Source organism: Metschnikowia bicuspidata, assembly GCF_001664035.1.
Source record: "Metschnikowia bicuspidata var. bicuspidata NRRL YB-4993 chromosome Unknown METBIscaffold_1, whole genome shotgun sequence".
Classification (NCBI taxonomy): domain Eukaryota; kingdom Fungi; phylum Ascomycota; class Pichiomycetes; order Serinales; family Metschnikowiaceae; genus Metschnikowia; species Metschnikowia bicuspidata.
Window position 1 is genome coordinate 127,583 of NW_017387731.1, and position 18,393 is coordinate 145,975.

An 18,393-nucleotide genomic window follows, 5' to 3' on the forward strand; every position below is an offset into this window, starting at 1 on the left:
CTTGCAGAACCCCAAGGCATATATTTGAAATTCATACAACATAGATAATCAGGCGGGGGCACCCCATAATGTAATTAGTGCACCCAATGCAGAAATTCAGCCAAGGACTTTTTTGGATATCCCAAGACATCAGGGGTGACGGCAGGTTATGCCCATGTGGCGCGCTCCGTGTCTAGAGTGCCCTTCAAATTCATTCAAGCAAAAAAGCCATGCCGGAAGTGGTTTTCTTTTCTGGCGATAATCCTGGGGGCTCTACTGAACGTGCAGTGAATGCGTTGAACAATAGATCGTTGGGTCAAAGCTGCGCGCGAGTCAAGCGCGTCGTGGGAAGTGGGGGTGAAACGCAGGTAGAAGCGTGGCCTCAAAACACGCTGTATGATTCAGAAGCACGCCTTGCCGTGCATGTGAGTGCATCAGCATTGAACCACAGATGGAACATCATGCAAGATTCAAAATCTTAACGCGGAGTCATTATAGATTGAAGATTGAAATATTCTGGCACACATGTATGTCTATTGGATGGCAACAATAAAGAGCTTTTTAAGCAGAATATGGCCCCCTCCTCACGCTCAGGTCCATTAACCACCAAGAAAATAGGGAGACAATTATCTGCAGACTCATGCAGCCTATGCAGTAGAGAGTGATTATCAATTCCCAACTTTTTGACCTTTTACCCGGCAGCATGTACAAAAAACGTAGATACGTAAGTTATGTTGACACGCCAAGGGGAAATTTGGTCAATTAGAATACACATGTCTGATTTAAAGAATCACAAAAAAAAAACAGATAAGTCTCCGGAAATAAGAAAGCCCTACACGAGTCCGGAGAATCGACTTTCTCAAAATTCGACCAACAAGAGAGATGGCGCAATGCATTGCACCACATTGCTTTCCCAGGATGCAGGTGCCGAAACAAAAAGGAGCGCTCGAGGTCAAAAGAAACACCGCAAAATATTCTGGCTGACTGTAACTCTGAGTTTTCGACGCAGCAAGCAACTACCCAAAAGCAAGCAGCTGCATCGACTTCTAAAAAATCTGCTTAATGGTAAATAAAACGTTCCTTCATTCCCGACCGGAGGATGGTCCATAGCGGAAGCGGGGATACATGACCAGTAGTTGCTTAAAGGCACAACCTGGACGAGATCTCCTCGCGAGGCACTATGCCGTCTGGCCAATTGCAGACCGCAAAAGTTACGATGGGCAGGGTGCAGTGCCTGCACGAGGGTGATTTCTGCACACGGCTTGTGCGTGCACATCATGTGCATCTGCCAACGTGCGCTGCGCTACATGAGGTCCGCTCTTTTTTCCTTTTGTGCCTAGTCGTTCATTATCAACACCCTCTTTCTTATCACTTGTTCCCGCCACAAGACAAAGAAAACCACACCGATTTTCGCCAGCACGCCCCATAGCCTGCTGCTGCCCAAATCCCGCCCTCGCCACATTTTTTGTCCGCTTTCCGTCCTTCCAGACTAGTCCGCGGCTAATCTTTGTGATTGTTGTTTGTTTGTTTTTTGTGCTCTGAACACCGAGGACGCCGAACAAACAAACACCTAAGCAGAACTGTATCCTAGCCAGGCCAGAACGTGTACTTTGTGAGAAAGACTCAATTGCACCTTTCCTTGATTTGAATCGCTGATTTTGCTGTTGTTTGCATTTGTGTTTTGGTCTGCAACCCCGTTTACACGCCGACACAAAACGCCAACAAACGCTCACAGCACCCTGTGAACGAGTCAAGTCAAAGCCAGCAAGAAAAAGGCTAGAACCCCCGTGAGAATTTCCCTAAGGCCTTTCCTCCTGCCCTGTTTTGCCGCTTTTTGTGAACTGCCCACCGTTTTTTTGCCGCCTTTTTTGCCGCCCTTTTTTCTGTCCAGAACGCGCCTCCTTTGAGCCCCGCAGAAATGTCCACGCAGCAGTACTCCCAAATCCCTAACTCATATTACGGGCTGGAACACTACCCGTACCACCAATATATGAGCGGCAGCCAGCCACAATCCGGCCAGGCGCAGCCACAATCGCAGAACCAGGCTCTGCAGCCTTTGACCCAGCAGCAATTGCAGGCACAACTGGCCGCGCAATACGCGCAGCAGCCTTATGGCCAATACTACATGGTGAACAACCAACAAGTGCAACCTGGCCAGCAGCTGCTGCACCAACAACTGCAGCAACAGCCCCAACAACAGCCTCTGCTGCTGCTGCTGCAACAGCCCCAGCAGGCCGCGCAACAAGCGTCGGCGCAACAAACGCTGTACTCACAGTATCAGCAGCAACAGCCCCAGCACTCACAGTCGGGCGGCCTGGGCCCGCAGCAATCGCAGCAGCTGACTGCAGACTACAGCAACCACTACGCGGGCTACGGGTCCGCAGCCGGCGCGGCCCTGGCACCCTACGGCCAGTACGCCATGTACCAGCAAAACACACAGGCGCCACAGGCCTCGGTCGGCTCTGGGTCTGCCGCCACAAGCTCGACGTTGCCCCTGGCGCTGCTCTACGCCGCACCCACGCAGCCACTGGCCGCCTCGCAGACGCCCGTGCCGGCGTCGTCGCTGGGCACGGCGCCCAACTCGCAAACCGGTGCTCCCGGATCCTCGTCTGCTTCGACAGGACAAACGTCATCCACGGCCGCCTCTGCCAAAAACGCGGCTGGCGACGGCTTATCCTTGCCGCCCAACTCCACTGTGGGCCAGTACCAGCCCGCTGGAATCCGGCCGCGCGTGACCACCACCATGTGGGAGGACGAGAAGACCTTGTGCTACCAAGTGGATGCAAACAACGTGAGTGTTGTTCGCCGTGCGGACAACAACATGATCAACGGCACCAAGCTTTTGAACGTGGCGCAAATGACCCGTGGACGCCGTGACGGCATCTTGAAGCTGGAGAAGATCCGTCACGTGGTGAAGATTGGCTCCATGCACTTGAAGGGCGTGTGGATCCCATTCGACCGTGCGCTTGCCATGGCTCAGCGTGAGCGTATTGTGGACTTATTGTATCCGTTGTTCGTACGTGACATCAAGAAAGTCATCCAGACCGGTATCACTCCCGTCGCTCTGTCTCTGGCCGCGCCCTCCGCAGCCCCAGTCGTGCCTTCCACCTCTGCTGCTGCCGCCGCTGCAGCGGCCAAGGCCCCATCAGTTTCTGCCTCTGCATACCCTGCCTCGTCCGCAGCCAACGCTGGAAACATGAGTGCCAGTTACTACCAGCAATACCCTTCTCAATACCTCCAGTCGGCGTCTGGCTCAATGGGAGACGCTGCCGGCCCAGGTAGCGTTCCCCAGCAACAGCAGCTCGCTGCCCAACAGCAGCTTTATGGATACACCCAGCAGCCTTACTACAACCAGTATTACCCGTACAACCAAGCAGGCGCGGGTGCTGGAAGCGGGTCCACGGGAGCCAACTACTCCTCATACGCACAAGCCCCAGTGTACTCTTCGTATGGCGCGTACCTGCAACATCCACAGGGCGGCGGTCATCCTCATACCCAGGGTCAACAGCCTCAACAGATCCAAAGTCATCCCCAAAAGGTCTCACTATCTCTCAAGGATGATAAGAAGTCCGAGAAAAAATGAGCGTGATTGTATAAGTAGTGTAATTGTATAAATTATTTAAAGTATATTTCCGGATAAAATACGCGTTAAATCAGTCATCGAATCTCGTCTACATTGTGGACTTAAGCGATGTTGCTTGGGCAATTTTAGCTTTTGATTCTTTGCGTCTGACGTTTTGGATTGTGCGTACTCGTGAAATGCAGATTATTAAGGATTCGCACATCTTACATGGTACAGGCGCATGCCTATGATGCCAGCCTTGCATTGCACTCAGCCAGCCCTGAGCAAGCCTTGAATATACGGGATGACCAGTATTAAAAAGTTGTAACAGTTACAATAAAGGGGTTCTAAAGCAATTTGTAAGCTACTATCGGGTCATATAGTATACGCTTTTGGAGTAAAGTTTTGTTTACATGTTTGGGGGGTGGTTACATGTTTGGAATAAAAAGCGGCAGAGTGACTTGAATTTGAGAATTTGCGCGAAATATTCTGTGGTGTTGTAAACGTTCTTCTTTTTTTTTTTTTGCAGAATTAGCAAAGCTATAGAATGATATATAAAAGTCTTCAGGAAGCCCCAAGATACGTACATATTGTCGAAACTCGGACCGTCCTCTTCCATTAACCTGGACGGTCCCCTTAGTATTACGTCATCGATTCCTAAAATAACCTCTTGTAGTAGCCGTCTCAACTCAGATGGTTGTAAAGGATTGAAGATTTTTGATAGTATTTTTCTCACCTATTCCATATTGACCTATCAAGTAAGACCTCTCTGATATTAAATTAGAAGGTACTTGTAACCTGCTTCACATGTGCACACCTGCATCGAATGACAGGTTCAGTCGTCCTTAGAGCGTTCAGAAGAAGCACTCAAACCGTCGTATGCTTTTTGCACACCTTCAATTTGCTTCTTCATGGCCGCAATTTCCACCTCACGTTTACGGATGGTCTCCTTCAAAGCCACGATTTCTTCAGAATCATCCTTGGTGTTCTCGTTATGTGCACTACGGCAAAGGACCTCTTTCGCCACCAACTTGCCCATTATCAGAAGCACCGTATGAATCGTGAGGCCCAAGTAAAGAACTGCACCGCTCAAATACAAATTGCGCTGGGCGTAAAATTTGGATGCAAGCTTGTCGGACAGAAGCCCAACACCCATACTTGGGTTGAGCACAGCTTCTGGGCTTTCTCTTCTCAGGTATTTCTGTAGTTTCTGTACACAGTCAGCAAACTGAAGAACCATTAAACCAGAAACAAATAGCAGCCCGACTTTGTAGTTGGCATTTTGGCGCAACGCTGCCCACCCACGAACAATCTTTGCCCGGATCATATGTGGTAAGGGTAAAAGCAAAAGGGCAATGACCGCCATTTGTGCCACAAGGGCACCAAAGACCATGGCCATTTGAATAGACATGTTATGTGTTTTTGGATGATGCTTGTTGATGGGTGATGGTATGGACCAGAAACTTGGGTGCTTGCGCTGCTGTCCGATTCCATGTTTTAGAGCACACGTGAAGCGCACCATAGCAAGGGCGTGCGCATACCAACAACAGGCGAGATCCACAGTCCCTCCCCTGACCGTTCCCTGCACCTGGTGTAACTCTTGATAAAGGCATGCGTCTCCGATTTTGATAATGCATATGTACTTCTTGCATCCTGCGGTCGACGCCCTGTGCAAGGACATTATCCGACAACTCTAGGTTTTCTTCAAGCCCTCATGTTCTGTGTGAATGTGTATTCTCAATCAACTCATAGTCCTGTGACCTTCTTGGCGTAGATATAGCAGATGATACTAAACATGGAAATGGCCATCACTATGCCGTTGAACCACATCAAGCCGTCATAGTCTTGTCCTGGCACAATACAATTCATACCCCACAACCCGGTGACCACATTAATGGGTAACACAATGGTACCGAGAATGGTGACTTTGCCCAAGATGTCATTGGTATCGTTGTTGACCTTGGTCATGTCAATGTTGAGCTGCGCCAAGTAATTAGAGTGACTCCGGGCCAAAAGCTTTTCGTAGTGGTTCAACGACTGCACCATCGTGACAATATGGTCCTGGATGTCACCAAGGTACATCAAAATTTCTTGTTTCAGCGCCAACCGGTTGTTTTTTGATTCTAGCGGTCCTTTGGGGCTCGAAATCGTCTCGTTTTCACTGAAACGTTTGCTAAAGCCTTTGATCACGTCGGCCTTTGTTCCCAAGAGTCGCATCACGGACATGACACGTTTTCTGCATTCGCCAATACGTCTCAACATATCACCCTTACGCTTCCACGCGACGATTTTGGACAGCGTTGACTGGGAGCTCGATGCAGATGACTTGGTGCGGGTTGATCTCGCAGATCCAATGGACAAGAACTCGGCTCCGGAGCCTCTCTTTCCCCTACTGCGCAAGAATTGCAGGGCCTGAGGCGCGTCCACGATGGACTTGGAGCGCTGCCTTCTGTAGAATACGTCGTTGGATTGTTTTGTAGGCCGGCGCTCGAGGTAACTGCGGTCGTCGTCTGAGTCCTCACCTTCCAGGTCGGAGTCAGTCAGGTCGCCCGAATGCATCCGCATGATTTCATCTTCCATGTTGTACACTTCGTGCTCAATGCTGTCAATCATAGGGGCAAACGAGTCTGTGATGTCGTCAATTAACGCGTAACAAATCCAGTCGGTGGAAACTGTCAAGTGGTCCTTTAGCATACGTGCACGACGCCGGACATTGATTGGGTGCGGTGTAGCATTGAAATGGAACGTCAAAACACCCGTCTCGAAAATAATCATGTACATGTTCAAGGGGCACAACTCGCCGCTGCGAATGCGGTTATTTCGGGATATAGTTGACTGCCCCACGGACATCTTGGAAGAGGGCCTCCCCGAGCGGGACCCATCGCCAAAAAGGCGCTTGACACGTTTTAAAAGCCCATTCTTGCGCTGCGTGATGCTGCTCCCATCCAGATCATATTCCATCAATTTGGTGAGCTTCTTCTCGTGCTCCATTGCGCGCTGTTTGCGGCGCTCGTAGACAATGTCAAAGGACGTGAAACAAATAAAATAGTACAGGCGGAACAATTCGACTTTTTCTCTAGTCTCGCCAAGAAATATGTCCTCGGTGGTCAACGGGTGGAGTCCAAACGTCTTTGCAAGGACCTTCATTTCTTCTTCCAGCGGGTTTGTGACGTCAAGCCAGAACGGTGCTACATGCTTCTCGCCAAGTGCCGAATTTCCGGATGCAGATGCGGGGTGTTCAGATACCAGCGGCATGGGCGAGTCGAGCCTCTGGGATACGTCTCTTGAGTGGGAAGCCGTGCCCAGAGCCGAGGGAGGCATCTCGCTGTCTACTCCCTGGCCCGCGGAGACCACAGTGCTACTGGGTGAAAACAACTCGTGCAACTTCGCGAGGATCTGCTCGCCAGGCACGTGCGGCTGGTCTGTGGCCACAAGGCCTGAAAGTGTGGGCGCATGAAGCGTGCCTTCGATGTCCTCGCGGAAATACGTGAAGCGATATTCAGCCTCGGGATTCTTCTTGTTGAGGATCGTGGGAACGTGCTCGCGAGACTTTTCCCAGGGCTGGATGGCCTTCGGGCGCACGCGCAACGACAGGCCTGTCAGACGCACCAGCTCTGTTTCGTCCACGTGCACGCTGTTGAGCAACGGGGATTCTTCATTGGAAGGCAGCACATTCTCGGAATAGACGCTGCGCCACGGCACGGGTGGTTGGAGCAACGGGTCACGTGCGTACTCCCCGATCGATGGCGCCTGGCGGGCAACGGGATACTGGAAGTTGACGCCGGCCGGAACATCCGCCATTGCCTCCTTCAAGTCTTCCTGCTCCTCAACAATGTACTGCTCGAGCACCGACAAGTCTGGCCACATTGTGTTTTCTGTGGCGCCACCCTCGCGGCGGCCCTCGTAGTAGTCCGGAAAGCACACGTCGTCCAAGCTTGTCAGGTCGCTCAGGTGGTCCAGCAGCGGGTTCAGCTCACCAAACTCGAGCAGCAGCTTGCGCGAATCGTGGCTGTACAAACTCACGTCGTCATGCCCGTGGCCATGCGCCTGGTCGTAGGGATCCATGTCGAGCGCCACGGCAGAGCCGCGGCTGCGAAACGCCGGGTCGCTTTGTTCGAGCAACGTTTGAAGGTTGCGGCCAGTCAAAGGCACGCGGGTGTTCTCGTGCGGGTGTCTACGTGGAGATGTTGCCGAACCGGCGGCCGTCCCAAGAGTACTCGACCTGGGAACACTAGAGGCCGAAGGGCTGTGGGAATCTCGGCCAGGATTTCCGGGGTTGCGGGGCTCCGGGCCTTGGTCCTCGACATCGCGGTGGTGATTTCCGCGGTTTGGCATGCCCCGGTTTTCATGACCCCGGTTTTGCAGGCCGCGGGGCTCGGCCTGGGTTTGTGGCTCGTTGTGGCCGCGCCGCCTATGGCGCGCCCGCAGTTTTTTCGTCATGATCTGGGCTGCAAAAAAAAAAAAAAAGGTGTTTTGGCGCTCACAGAAACTGGCCTGAATATGGGGGTTTCCGATGTACCAGAAATACACGGGTACTCTTGTGGATGGCCGGGGACACAATGTCTATGACCGGCTTGTGCTGCGTGGTATGGCTGCAAACAAACACGACGTACCTTCTTTGGAGGCTTCCAAACTTGTACCTAAAAGACGGAGTGGTTGACTCTGGATGAGCTGACCAGTGTGCAGCAGCAAGAGAGTGCACGGGGGCGTGGTGTCACGTGACGCGGATGGGCTCACGCGACGGCCCCGGAGTTGTTTCTGGGCGGGGCTGATGCCAGCGCGCACCCGGCTGTTTTTAGGCGCGTTTCATGCTAGTTTCGAAACTGGGCGGCTTGTATGCGAAGACGCGCGCCAGCACGCTTCTGGACGCAAATTGCTGTGCAGCTGCGCAAGGCGTCTATCGGCACCACGGTTTGCGTTTGCCTCTGCATCTGTGGGCGAGGCTTGCAGCTGTGGTTGAAGACTTCAAATGCACCCTCACGTGTTATGAAATATGACACCGATCGCCAGCTTGAAACAGGCTGCTCTCGTCTGGAAGCAAGCAAACTCGGTATACCGGCGCCTGATTTTGTACAGGCGTGCAAAGGTATCAGAGTTGTCGAGCAAAATTCCCGCTGCCGGTAAAGCGGTGGCGGTGGCGTCATAAACCATTTTGATGGTGCCTCTGGGCTCGCCCTATACTCCTTGCATGTTCCGTCTCTACACACGAAGCTTATCCGGAGAGAGACCTAGTTCGATCTCTTCCCGTATCGCGCTGGAATTATATGAACAAAATTGCTTGGACTGGAAAGATGCAGGCCTCCCGCGTACAATAAGTGTCAGACTACTAACTCAGCGGATTGGCGGGATGAAGCATTCCGCCTTGATTGTCTTTTGTTTTCAATTTCTATTGATTTTTGTTCCTCTGCGCCCGGCAAGTGCATCTAACGGTCGCTCAATCCCAGGAGATTTCAGGATCATTTTTCCTCGCCTTGGGCTTCCGATTCCTCTGCCTTAGCTTCATTGCCACCGTCTGCCGGCATGGAGCTTTCATCTTTCTTTGCCTTCTTAGGTTCCCCATCCAATGCGCCCAAAGCCTTGTCGATTTCATCCTTTTGATCAAGCAACTTCCTCCACAGCGCAGCTGTTAGGGAGATTCCCTTTTTCCCCGGTTTTTTCTCTTGTGTGTTTTTATCGATGTAAAACTCGCGGATGTCCACCAAGTTGATGCCGTTGAACTTGCGAACAGTGACTTGCTTTTTGGCGTCTAGCTCAAAAACCGATTCCACGTTTTCTTCGCTTGGCGCTGTGCGCTTCGCTGCTTTGGTTGGGTAAGCCATTGTCAAGAAAAGCGAAGAACAGGTCTCCAAAGTCGCCCTCAGAACGCGTTTGGCAATACATGTTGCGGTCCTCGCGACTGCAGATAGGGCGTTGGCGAGGAATCGTGAGCTGTACCCTATCAAGCAATTCACAGCCCTCGGACATTCAAAGGCGGCGAGAAGAGAAGATTTTTTTCGAAAATCACATGGTAGCTCTTCACATTTACGATTTTATTATTACCATTCGCATATTAGCAGGGTGCGATCTACAGAACGGCCCGCGTCACGTGAGCCCCTCCAGCACAGCCAGATGGAAAGTAATAAAGTGAGCCTGGTTTAGATACTGAACAAACGATACCCTTTCCGCAAGTCCAGCCACACATCAACATCACATCTCTTGGACTATGGGACGAAGAAAAATATTACTGGATCAATGGTCAATTCCGCTTGGCCACGTCTCATTTAAGTGCTCGGGCCCCAATTCCCTTTGCACCCTCTCATACAACTGGTGGTCATTCGAGTTGTTGTTGGCCTGCACGTGTTCGTAGCCCTGGATTGCAGACGTCAACTCCTCCACACTGGATACGCCCAAGACAACAGAACAAGCTTTGTTCCAAACCAACCTGTTCTCTTCGTCAGTTTTAGACGTAAACAAACTTTTCTCAATGGCGTATTTGGTGGCCAACTCGGCAAGCTCCACTTGATCCTGCTCCAAAAGCCTTTGGGAAATCTGGTCACATGTACCTTTTAAGGCCAGTGGCGCTGGATGGAAGTCGTGCGTCTTTCCAGACCGAAGAAGAGACATGCTTAGAATTGAGCCGTTGAACACTTTTCTGACGCCTGCTTCCATCATGAACCTGTCGTGCGCCTCAAACAATTTCGTATTTTGAAGACACCCATTGGAATACGAGAGTATGGCATCGAGGGGCCCGATTTCACCTGCGTATTCGTTTTTGCTTCCCATGGCAATTTTCAACAAGTAATCCACAGGGTAGCCCGTGACACCGAAATTTCGAATCACGCCTTCTTTCTTTAAGGCCACAAGTTCTTTCAACGCTTCATACGTCTGTTGCTCGGAGACAAACTCGATGTCGTGCAAATACACCAAGTCCAAGTACGATGTTCTCAATCTCTGCAAGGACCTAAGAACGGACTTGCGCACCAGGTCTCGCGAGTAGTCGAAATCGTTCAATCTGATGCGGCCTGCTTTTGTGCAGATGAAGTACTTTTCACGGGGCCACTCGTCGCTGATTTGGCTCAACGCATTACCAATCAATTCCTCGGATTTTCCGTAGTATGGAGAGGTGTCAAGTGCAACGAGGCCTTTGGAAAACGCCACTCTCAAAATGTCCCTGATGGGCATGCTTTCTGGATCCTCGGAGTACTGGGTATTGAACACGGCTCCGCCGATGACGAGAGGTGGAATATCAGTCAAGTCATAGGGAGGGTTTTTGGTTAGCGTAAAGTCCTTAGAAGGCATGGAGGACAGTGAGCGTGGCGTTTCTTGATGCGTTTTATGCTTCAGATACGGCAGTTCCATCTTTATATGCTTGGCGCATGGTGGTGCAGTGTGCATGGGGCGCCGTCGCCTCCCGCGACGCCACCCGGTCTCGCCAATGTAAAGGTTTAGCTGACTGCAGCTGTGGATCACGTCACATAATAATGGGAAAGCACAACTTTCTTTGAAGCTCATCGGCAATTTGTTCATGTTGCCAGCAGCTTGTCCTAAGTGGTGTAATTCAAGGTATCAAATACGGCGGATATCCTATTTCGCATAGTACGGCTGCAAAAAGCGTGTATCTAAAACGCAATAAAAGCTGGATGGCAATACGGCCAGACGGTAGAGAAGAAACGGCGAAAGACAGGAATACGAGCCCTGCAGAACACCTGGGTTTAGAAAGTTGACCAGATACGGCACCTGTGGTCCACTGGTCGATTTGTGCGCCACAACCACTCTTCCACCCTGTTCAAAATACCCGGTCGCCCTCCACGATATAATTATATGGCACCAACCCAACCGAGCCGCGCTCCTTGCCACAGTTTTCACCCAACTCACACACGTACCAGTTATCCTCTTGCTTGTGGATAATGAACATGTGCCACCCTTTTTTGAAGGAGAGCTCGCCCTGCTCACGTGCCACGTAGTTATACTTGGCCACGGCCTTTGTCTCGTACTTATTGCGTGTCACGGGCGTCATCTGAGCCACGATTTTCAGCAAGTTCATGTACGATTTCGTGGGCGATTGCAGCAACGAGCGCGTCTGCATGGGGCTTGCATTTGCCGGCGCTTTCTTGACCACCGTATCTAGAGAGTTGTCGTCAGTCACGGTATAAGGCATAGATCTGGCAGGCAGCGTGTGCGAGTTCAGCTTACTTCCGGGGGAGCGGAATTTGATGGAATCAAAGCGCCTTGCAGTCTCAGTTGAATCGTCCACAAAGTCCAGTGCAGGAAGAGGCTCGGCATGGTGATCTGCTGCAGTCTCGCTTTCTAGACGCACAGACCGGCGGAACCGGTTCATGTCACCATCGCCGCCGGCATTGAGGTCCTCCAAAGCTTTGGCAATGAAGTCAATCAGGAAGTCCTTGGCGATGGGCACGCTTTTGCGCTTTTCCTGCTTGTGCGTGGCAGGCGGCGCGGCAAAAGCCTCCGACACATCTTGCAGGCGGCGGTTGATTTCTTTCTGCACGTCTTGCGGCAGTCTCTTACGCGGAGAAGACCAGCTTCGCCCGGTGTGGCCCGAGTAATTCGTTGGCAGCGAGTAGTCCGACAGAGTGTTAGAGTTGTGCATGTGGGGCTGCTTGTCAAAAACATCTTCTGTTGCCGACGTGTAGTTGCTGTTGTGGGAGGGCTGTTTTTGGAGTGCTTCGCCTAGTTTTTTGGCATGACCTCCCGGTATATTAAGTAGCGTGCTTGCGGCGTTTTTCTTTGCCGACACTTGATCTGCAGTTGGTGGAAGTGGTTTTTCGATTGGCGGCGGCGATTTCTTAGCAACGGGCTTGGTCTGCATTTTCTGTGCCGGTATGCCGTTGGCAGAATGCACAGCAGACATGGACGCTGATTGGTGCATGCTGCCGACGGATTGCTGGGGGTCGTTTTCAGCCCCGTTTGTTTTGCTGATCACTGTGGAATGGGTGGAGAAGGTTCTCGATAAAATGTGCGAGTAGTCCGGGTCCTTGAACTCTGCCACGGTGAACTTGGGAGAATCGTCGTCGTCGTATCCGTTGAGGAAATCCACATAGACAGGAGGCACTGGGATTCGGCTGCCTGTGCCGTAGCCATCAACAAAATCAGACACATCTTTAGGAGCCCCAATTCTGGCAAAGGTGGAGCGGGCATTATCAACGGCCAGGTCCCATTCCACACATAAGGAGGCCACGTGATTACAAAACGCAAAGCAATTGAGCTTGCATATCTGGATCCGCTCGATTTCCAACTGGTATATGTTCAGCAAGGATATGGACCAGTCGCGGACCCAGATTCCGTGGATTTCGGCGTACTTCTGCACTGCCTGCTGGTATGTCGTCTCGCAGACCTGCAAACTCAGCTGCACCTTGTGTAATCTGGCTGTGTTTTTTTCGAGCTCCTTGCCCCAGGTCGTCTGGCAAAGAAGCGTTAGTGTTTTCTGCTGGCTGCATGCAACCCGGAACTTCTCTTTGGCTGTTTCAAGATATAGCGCAAGGTCCTTCTTTTTTTGAAGCACCTTTAGCATGTGGCTTTCGATTTTGGCGGTGTTCTTGTGGTACATCTGGTAGAACTGATGGAGCTTTTCGTAGTTCTGCAGCAGCACACTGGAAATGAAATGTTGGTTCTGGACAATCATATTGCCGGACTCATTCTGTAACTTGTCTAGCGCGATTTTCAAGCTGCCAGTTTCGCCCGATCCCAACGTCATGGCCGAGGAGAGCTTGCTGAGTCGTTTGTTGTAGTCTTTCTCAATGGCGATTTTTTCTTTGTAGAAATTGAGAAGTTCGTGGACCGTCCGGAGCGATGTCTTGATTTTCATCTGTATGGCAGCAAAGCCGTCGTCCTTGTGCCCCCAGAACAGATTGACAAAAGCTTTTTCTGGGACGGGCATGGCGGGTGTGGTGTAGTATTCTGGATGGTAGCCAATATGAGGCAGTTAGGATATTGGTGTTCTTGTGATATGGATGGCCCAAATTTGAATCAAAACAATGCTTGCGTGGTTTTGAAGCAGTATGTTCTTTCGTGGATTCTTCTGCTCTGTGCACTCGTAGAAGTCTGTCTCATTTGCTTTCTCCGCCAGCTTTTTTCTTGTTTACATCCTTCCCAATTCGGAAGACAAATGCTATGCATGCTGGCCCTGCCAGCAGTGCGATGATCTCAGGCACCGAGTCTTATTAGTGAGCTTTCGGTAAAATGGGCTGTGGGTCCGCCTCACAGTGCCTGAATTTGTCGTTTTGAGTACAAAATTGTGCAATTGGTCTCCGAAACGACTGTCGGTACATTTTAGCCGACTATGCGCCCAGCACTAGAACGAGCCATTTCAACTCTGAGAATGCATGCCCCTTCTCTCCATGCGATCAGATGCTGTGGCGCGAGCCAGTATGCACTCCATATTGCTGCCTCGCACTCCTCGGTAGAATCAGTCATGTCTCGCCTCTGTGGCTCACTCACGTGACTACTTATCATTGAGATGCTCGGGGGCGTGGAAAACTCCGAGGTCTGTCTTGCTTCGAGCCGTACACAACTACACATTTCGCATAAATACTGGTTGAAAGGCGGACTTTGTCTTTTAATACACTTCCACATTTTCTGCAATCTCGTGCCATCTGGACATGGCCCAAGCTTTCAGGGATTCGAAGCCCTATAAAACCGGTAGGAAGGTCTTTGATTTTCTTCTTGCACAATGGTTTTTTATTCTTCTAGCAGTATTCATCGTGCTTGCGTGGCGATGGCCCAGCTTCGCCAAGCAAGGAGGCACTATTAAGGCCGAGTATTCGATCGGATATGGCGCTGTTGCAGTGATTTTCCTTATCTCCGGACTCTCGATTAGTAGCCGAGAGTTTGCGGCTAATTTGTCCCACTGGCGTGCCCATTTCACCGTTTTGACCTCTTCTTTTTTGATCACGTCTTCGATAATTTATGGAATAGTTTCTGGAATCAAGGCAGCGCAAGATTCTGCGATCGATAACTGGCTTTTAGTCGGGCTCATCGTGACACATTGCTGCCCAACGACTGTTTCTTCAAATGTCGTGATGACAAAGGCTGCAGACGGAAACCATGTTCTCACAGTTTGCGAGGTTCTTATTGGCAATTTACTAGGTGCTTTTATCACCCCGGCCTTGGTGCAGATGTATTTGACGGGAACTTGGGAGTTTGGAAATCCCACCTACGAGGCTGGGATCAGCGTTCTGCAGCTATATGCGAATGTGATGAAACAAATCGGGCTTTCTGTGTTTGTGCCGCTTTTCGTGGGCCAGGTCGTGCAGAACATCTTTCCAAAACAAACGAAATGGTGCTTGACAACCTTCAAGTTAAACAAGGTCGGCTCATTCATGTTGCTTTTAATCATGTACCAGTCGTTTTCGACGGCTTTTGCGCAGGACGCTTTTACGTCTGTGAGCCATGCATCGATCATTTTTTTGGTCTTCTTTAACATTGGCATTTACCTCTTTTTCACCGTGCTCGTATACTTCTACCTGCGACCACCATTCATTCTATGGTGGTTTCCTACAGAGCCCACCTCAGAATCGACAAAAGCATACACGTGGGGCTATAAGTTTTTGCGCCCTTTTTATTATAACCGTCGAGATACCGTGTCCATGATGTTGTGTGGACCTGCGAAGACAGCTGCACTAGGCGTCTCACTAATATCCGCAGAGTACGGGGCCACTAATGCGAAACTAGGAATTTTGCTCGTACCGCTAGTTCTATACCAAGCTGAGCAAGTGTTTACGGCCCAAATACTCGTGAAGTTCATGAAAAAATGGGTGCATGCCGAAGACGCTGTATCTAACGACGAAGAGTCAGTGCCACATGCTGATGAGACTACGCAAAGTCCTTCAAATGAGACTTTTGATACGGCATCTAATAAAGTGTTGAACAGGGGCCTGGACCAAGCATCCGATAAGACTCTGGACCAGGCGTCTAATATGCTACTGGACCAGGATAGCACACAGGAAACCCGGTGAGAATCAGGGGGTGATTTCAAAGCAAGAATCTTTAATGTGAAGATAGCAGATGACTGATGAAGGACTTTCTGACCTGAGTTATCCTGGGATGCAAACTGGTTGAATGTTCATGACATCAAAACTACAAAACACTATCGGCACTGAACCGGGCGTACAGATGACAGGTAGAAAATCTCTCACAGTCATGGCCGTTATGTAGTTCGAGCTATACTGGGCGGATTATCAACGAGTCATTTATAGAAGGACCAAAAAGTCTAACACAGGAACTTTTCATACCTTTTGAACAAGTAGGGGGACAGGAAGCATTCCGGTGGAAGACACAAAACTCAGGCTTCAGAATGGAGCCATATACAAGAATTTCACAAGGAAAGGAGGTAAAAGGTATAGGATTAAGGTACTAGGCAGTAGATTCACATATGGTCTCACAGAAAACTCAATCACATCATTCGGGGGATTGAGCAATAGCTTAATACGCCACGAAAATATTTCACTTCTGGACGAAGTTACTTCAAAAATCAACGGGATCACCTCAGATTGCACAAATCCTATTTTTCAAAGACCCGTCAACATATTAGGGTATCCCAAAAAAAGGTTTCAACCAGATAAGATTCACAGCCAGCCTCGCAACTGGGTTACCAGGGCCCTGATTTTATAAGCCGAGGTTTAGGGACCAACGTACTTGCCAGCTTTACAATGGCGATAAAGATTTGATCAAACGTACTATTGCTCGAGAACATGACTAGGTTGACTTCAATTGTCAAGCAATATCTCGGCGAATCACGATTCAAAACTATAGGCTCAGCCAAGCCATATTATTTTTGAACTACTGACCCTGCTTAGTGGGCACAGACAATGGTTTTGGCATCTCATATCCCAGAATATGGTTGCTGATACACCTATCGGATCATACGTGCCCGCAAAATTCTACTACGAGAAAATCAGAGTTCCAGTATCATTTTTGCACACTCTAAATCCATAAGAACGGAGAAGCCACCGAAGCTTTACTTATCTATCCCTACAACAACCTTGAATCACATTAAAACTGGTGGAAAGTGCTAAAATTTTCTAAGCCCGTGTGTTCAAACGAGGTGTTGGCTCCGGCCAACAACTTTTTGGGGAACTAAATAAATTTGGCTTGTCCCCATGATACTCAATGTGTTTATTCAAAGATGTGACGAGTCGCAAATCGTATGCTCATCAAGTTCTCTTAGTCCTTCTGGATTGACTTACTAACCTGGCTACAGCAGATGCCTTGTCCTAATACATCGTAAAGGAGAATCTGATACAGAGAAGATGCGTGCGATGATAGTTTTTCATTTCATAAAAACCGGAAGAGTACGCTTTTAAACACTAGGTACGTATTTCGGACTGTTTAAGTATTTTTTTTAACTCTTCACTCCTCTCATCAACTATGGTTTGAAAAACTGTAATGCAAAAAGCACTCTGCGGAAAAATCGATACCGGAAATGGTGTGAATTATTTTGTTTGCGATTATTGCAAGTTTGAGTAATACCAGAAGAGGAAGCCAATTTGTTTGGTCATTGGTATAATATGGGTCTGAAGAGACGCCACACATGCGGAATAATTCTGATTCTTAGTACACATGGTGTTCTACCATTTCATTCTGAGTGTTGTTTATGATACTTAAGCCTTGACGGTTGCTTGAATTCAAACGTTGTCCTTATTTGAAATCCTTAGCTTTTGGAATTTTCAGAATAAATTGCAGATCCAGCTATAGGGAGTATGGGTGAATGATTTTAGCCCACGAGTCGCGTATGCTGAAGTAATCTCTGTTGACAAATTTTACATATACGCTACATATCCCCATTTTTGCAACCAGTGTTCTCTTTTTCAACAGCTTGTGCATCAAGTCTAACCTCACCGGCTAAGCAATACCCAGTGGTTCAAAGACTCATTCTTGCGGTCATTGTTGTAAATTCTCAAAAGATTCAAGACAGATAAGGACACCTCCGACCGTAGATTTAAATGCATGTTTTGATAAAGCTTATTTTTTTAGTCTAAGGAAACTGAATCAGCCTGGAAATGTGAAGGCACCCATAATCAGTGTTTATTAATCAGCTGAAAACAAGTATTGCTGATTACACCCCATCAATTCTTGTATTGAAACTTGACAAGCTATTTAACCAAAGCAAGAAAAGCAGTATATGTTTTTAAAAAAATACGATTTGTAAGAGACCCAAACTTTGTTGTAGGCACTAAAAAAAGTGAGGGTTGCATGGTGCCTGGTATCCGTGTAGCACTTGAACCCCTATATGCTGAGAAAGACGTGCAATTCTGATGTGGAGGTAACAAGTCATACTAACCAAGTCCGAAATATTTTTCTAGTCGCTTTTTGATTCTAATAAGAGGAGATATACGGGCCTATTCCGGGAAAGTCTGCACAACTTACTTAGACTCGACGGGGTCAGCAAATTTTTTGATTTGAAAAAGACTTGAAAATGCACCTTTAATCTACTTAAAAAGCAAAAATTTGAAGCTTGTTTCAAAAGCTGTATCTTTCATTTCATAGAAACAAATTGTTTGCGTATACAGGGCGAGCTTTCAAACGATTTATTTGACGCTCGAGATTTTAAGAAACGCAACCGGAATGTGCGCATAGATGTGGAGTATTGGTCTCCGGTTAAGTGAAAGGTATGAGGAAGCTCGCGAAAAAGCCTTGTTACAAAGTAGTACGCATTATAAATACCTTAACAATCTTTTTGATTTCTTCTCATCTGTATAGTACTAATGGAAACAGTCCTTCAAACACACGAGGAATTTTCTCTCCTTTGTGTATGTAGTAACAACAGGCTGCAGAAATAAACCACTATTTAACATAGGCCCGATAATAATGAAGATCGAATCTTAAATTCTTCTTAATCCTTAGTTTCGAAGGAACAT

The 18,393-nt window shown here is 49.0% G+C and overlaps 7 protein-coding genes across 7 annotated transcripts; 2 read left to right on the forward strand and 5 right to left on the reverse strand.

The window, feature by feature from the left end:
• Positions 1-2,683: 2,683 nt before the first annotated feature.
• On the forward strand, positions 2,684-3,019 carry EFG1 (KilA-N domain-containing central transcriptional regulator EFG1; the record flags this gene model as incomplete). The annotated part of the gene is made up of 1 exon (XM_018854497.1): positions 2,684-3,019. A coding segment is annotated over one exon (336 nt), but the record flags the coding sequence as incomplete, so codon positions are not given.
• A 1,357-nt stretch (positions 3,020-4,376) lies between these two features.
• METBIDRAFT_38022 (uncharacterized protein) lies at positions 4,377-4,952 on the reverse strand (the record flags this gene model as incomplete). The annotated part of the gene is made up of 1 exon (XM_018856944.1): positions 4,377-4,952. One exon carries the CDS (start codon positions 4,950-4,952, stop codon positions 4,377-4,379), a length of 576 nt encoding a protein of 191 aa, XP_018713171.1.
• A 335-nt stretch (positions 4,953-5,287) lies between these two features.
• MNR2 (putative Mg(2+) transporter) lies at positions 5,288-7,690 on the reverse strand (the record flags this gene model as incomplete). Its single annotated transcript, XM_018854643.2, has 2 exons — positions 5,288-7,229; positions 7,275-7,690. Coding segments are annotated over 2 exons (2,358 nt in total), but the record flags the coding sequence as incomplete, so codon positions are not given.
• Positions 7,691-8,841: 1,151 nt separating this feature from the next.
• On the reverse strand, positions 8,842-9,580 carry METBIDRAFT_90348 (chromatin-binding transcription coactivator). The gene has a single exon (XM_018859301.1). It carries the CDS (start codon positions 9,358-9,360, stop codon positions 8,998-9,000), a length of 363 nt encoding a protein of 120 aa, XP_018713173.1. The 5' UTR covers positions 9,361-9,580; the 3' UTR covers positions 8,842-8,997.
• Positions 9,581-9,769: 189 nt separating this feature from the next.
• Positions 9,770-10,819, reverse strand: METBIDRAFT_75897 (D-arabinose 1-dehydrogenase (NAD(P)(+)); the record flags this gene model as incomplete). Its single annotated transcript, XM_018858441.1, has 1 exon — positions 9,770-10,819. The coding sequence occupies one exon, from the start codon at positions 10,817-10,819 to the stop codon at positions 9,770-9,772; it is 1,050 nt and encodes a 349-aa protein (XP_018713174.1).
• A 487-nt stretch (positions 10,820-11,306) lies between these two features.
• HOF1 (formin-binding protein) lies at positions 11,307-13,415 on the reverse strand (the record flags this gene model as incomplete). Its single annotated transcript, XM_018856566.1, has 2 exons — positions 11,307-12,341; positions 12,417-13,415. 2 exons carry the CDS (start codon positions 13,413-13,415, stop codon positions 11,307-11,309), a joined length of 2,034 nt encoding a protein of 677 aa, XP_018713175.1.
• Positions 13,416-14,136: 721 nt separating this feature from the next.
• Positions 14,137-15,691, forward strand: RCH1 (Rch1p; the record flags this gene model as incomplete). Its single annotated transcript, XM_018858442.1, has 2 exons — positions 14,137-15,396; positions 15,650-15,691. The coding sequence occupies 2 exons, from the start codon at positions 14,137-14,139 to the stop codon at positions 15,689-15,691; spliced, it is 1,302 nt and encodes a 433-aa protein (XP_018713176.1).
• Positions 15,692-18,393: the final 2,702 nt, after the last annotated feature.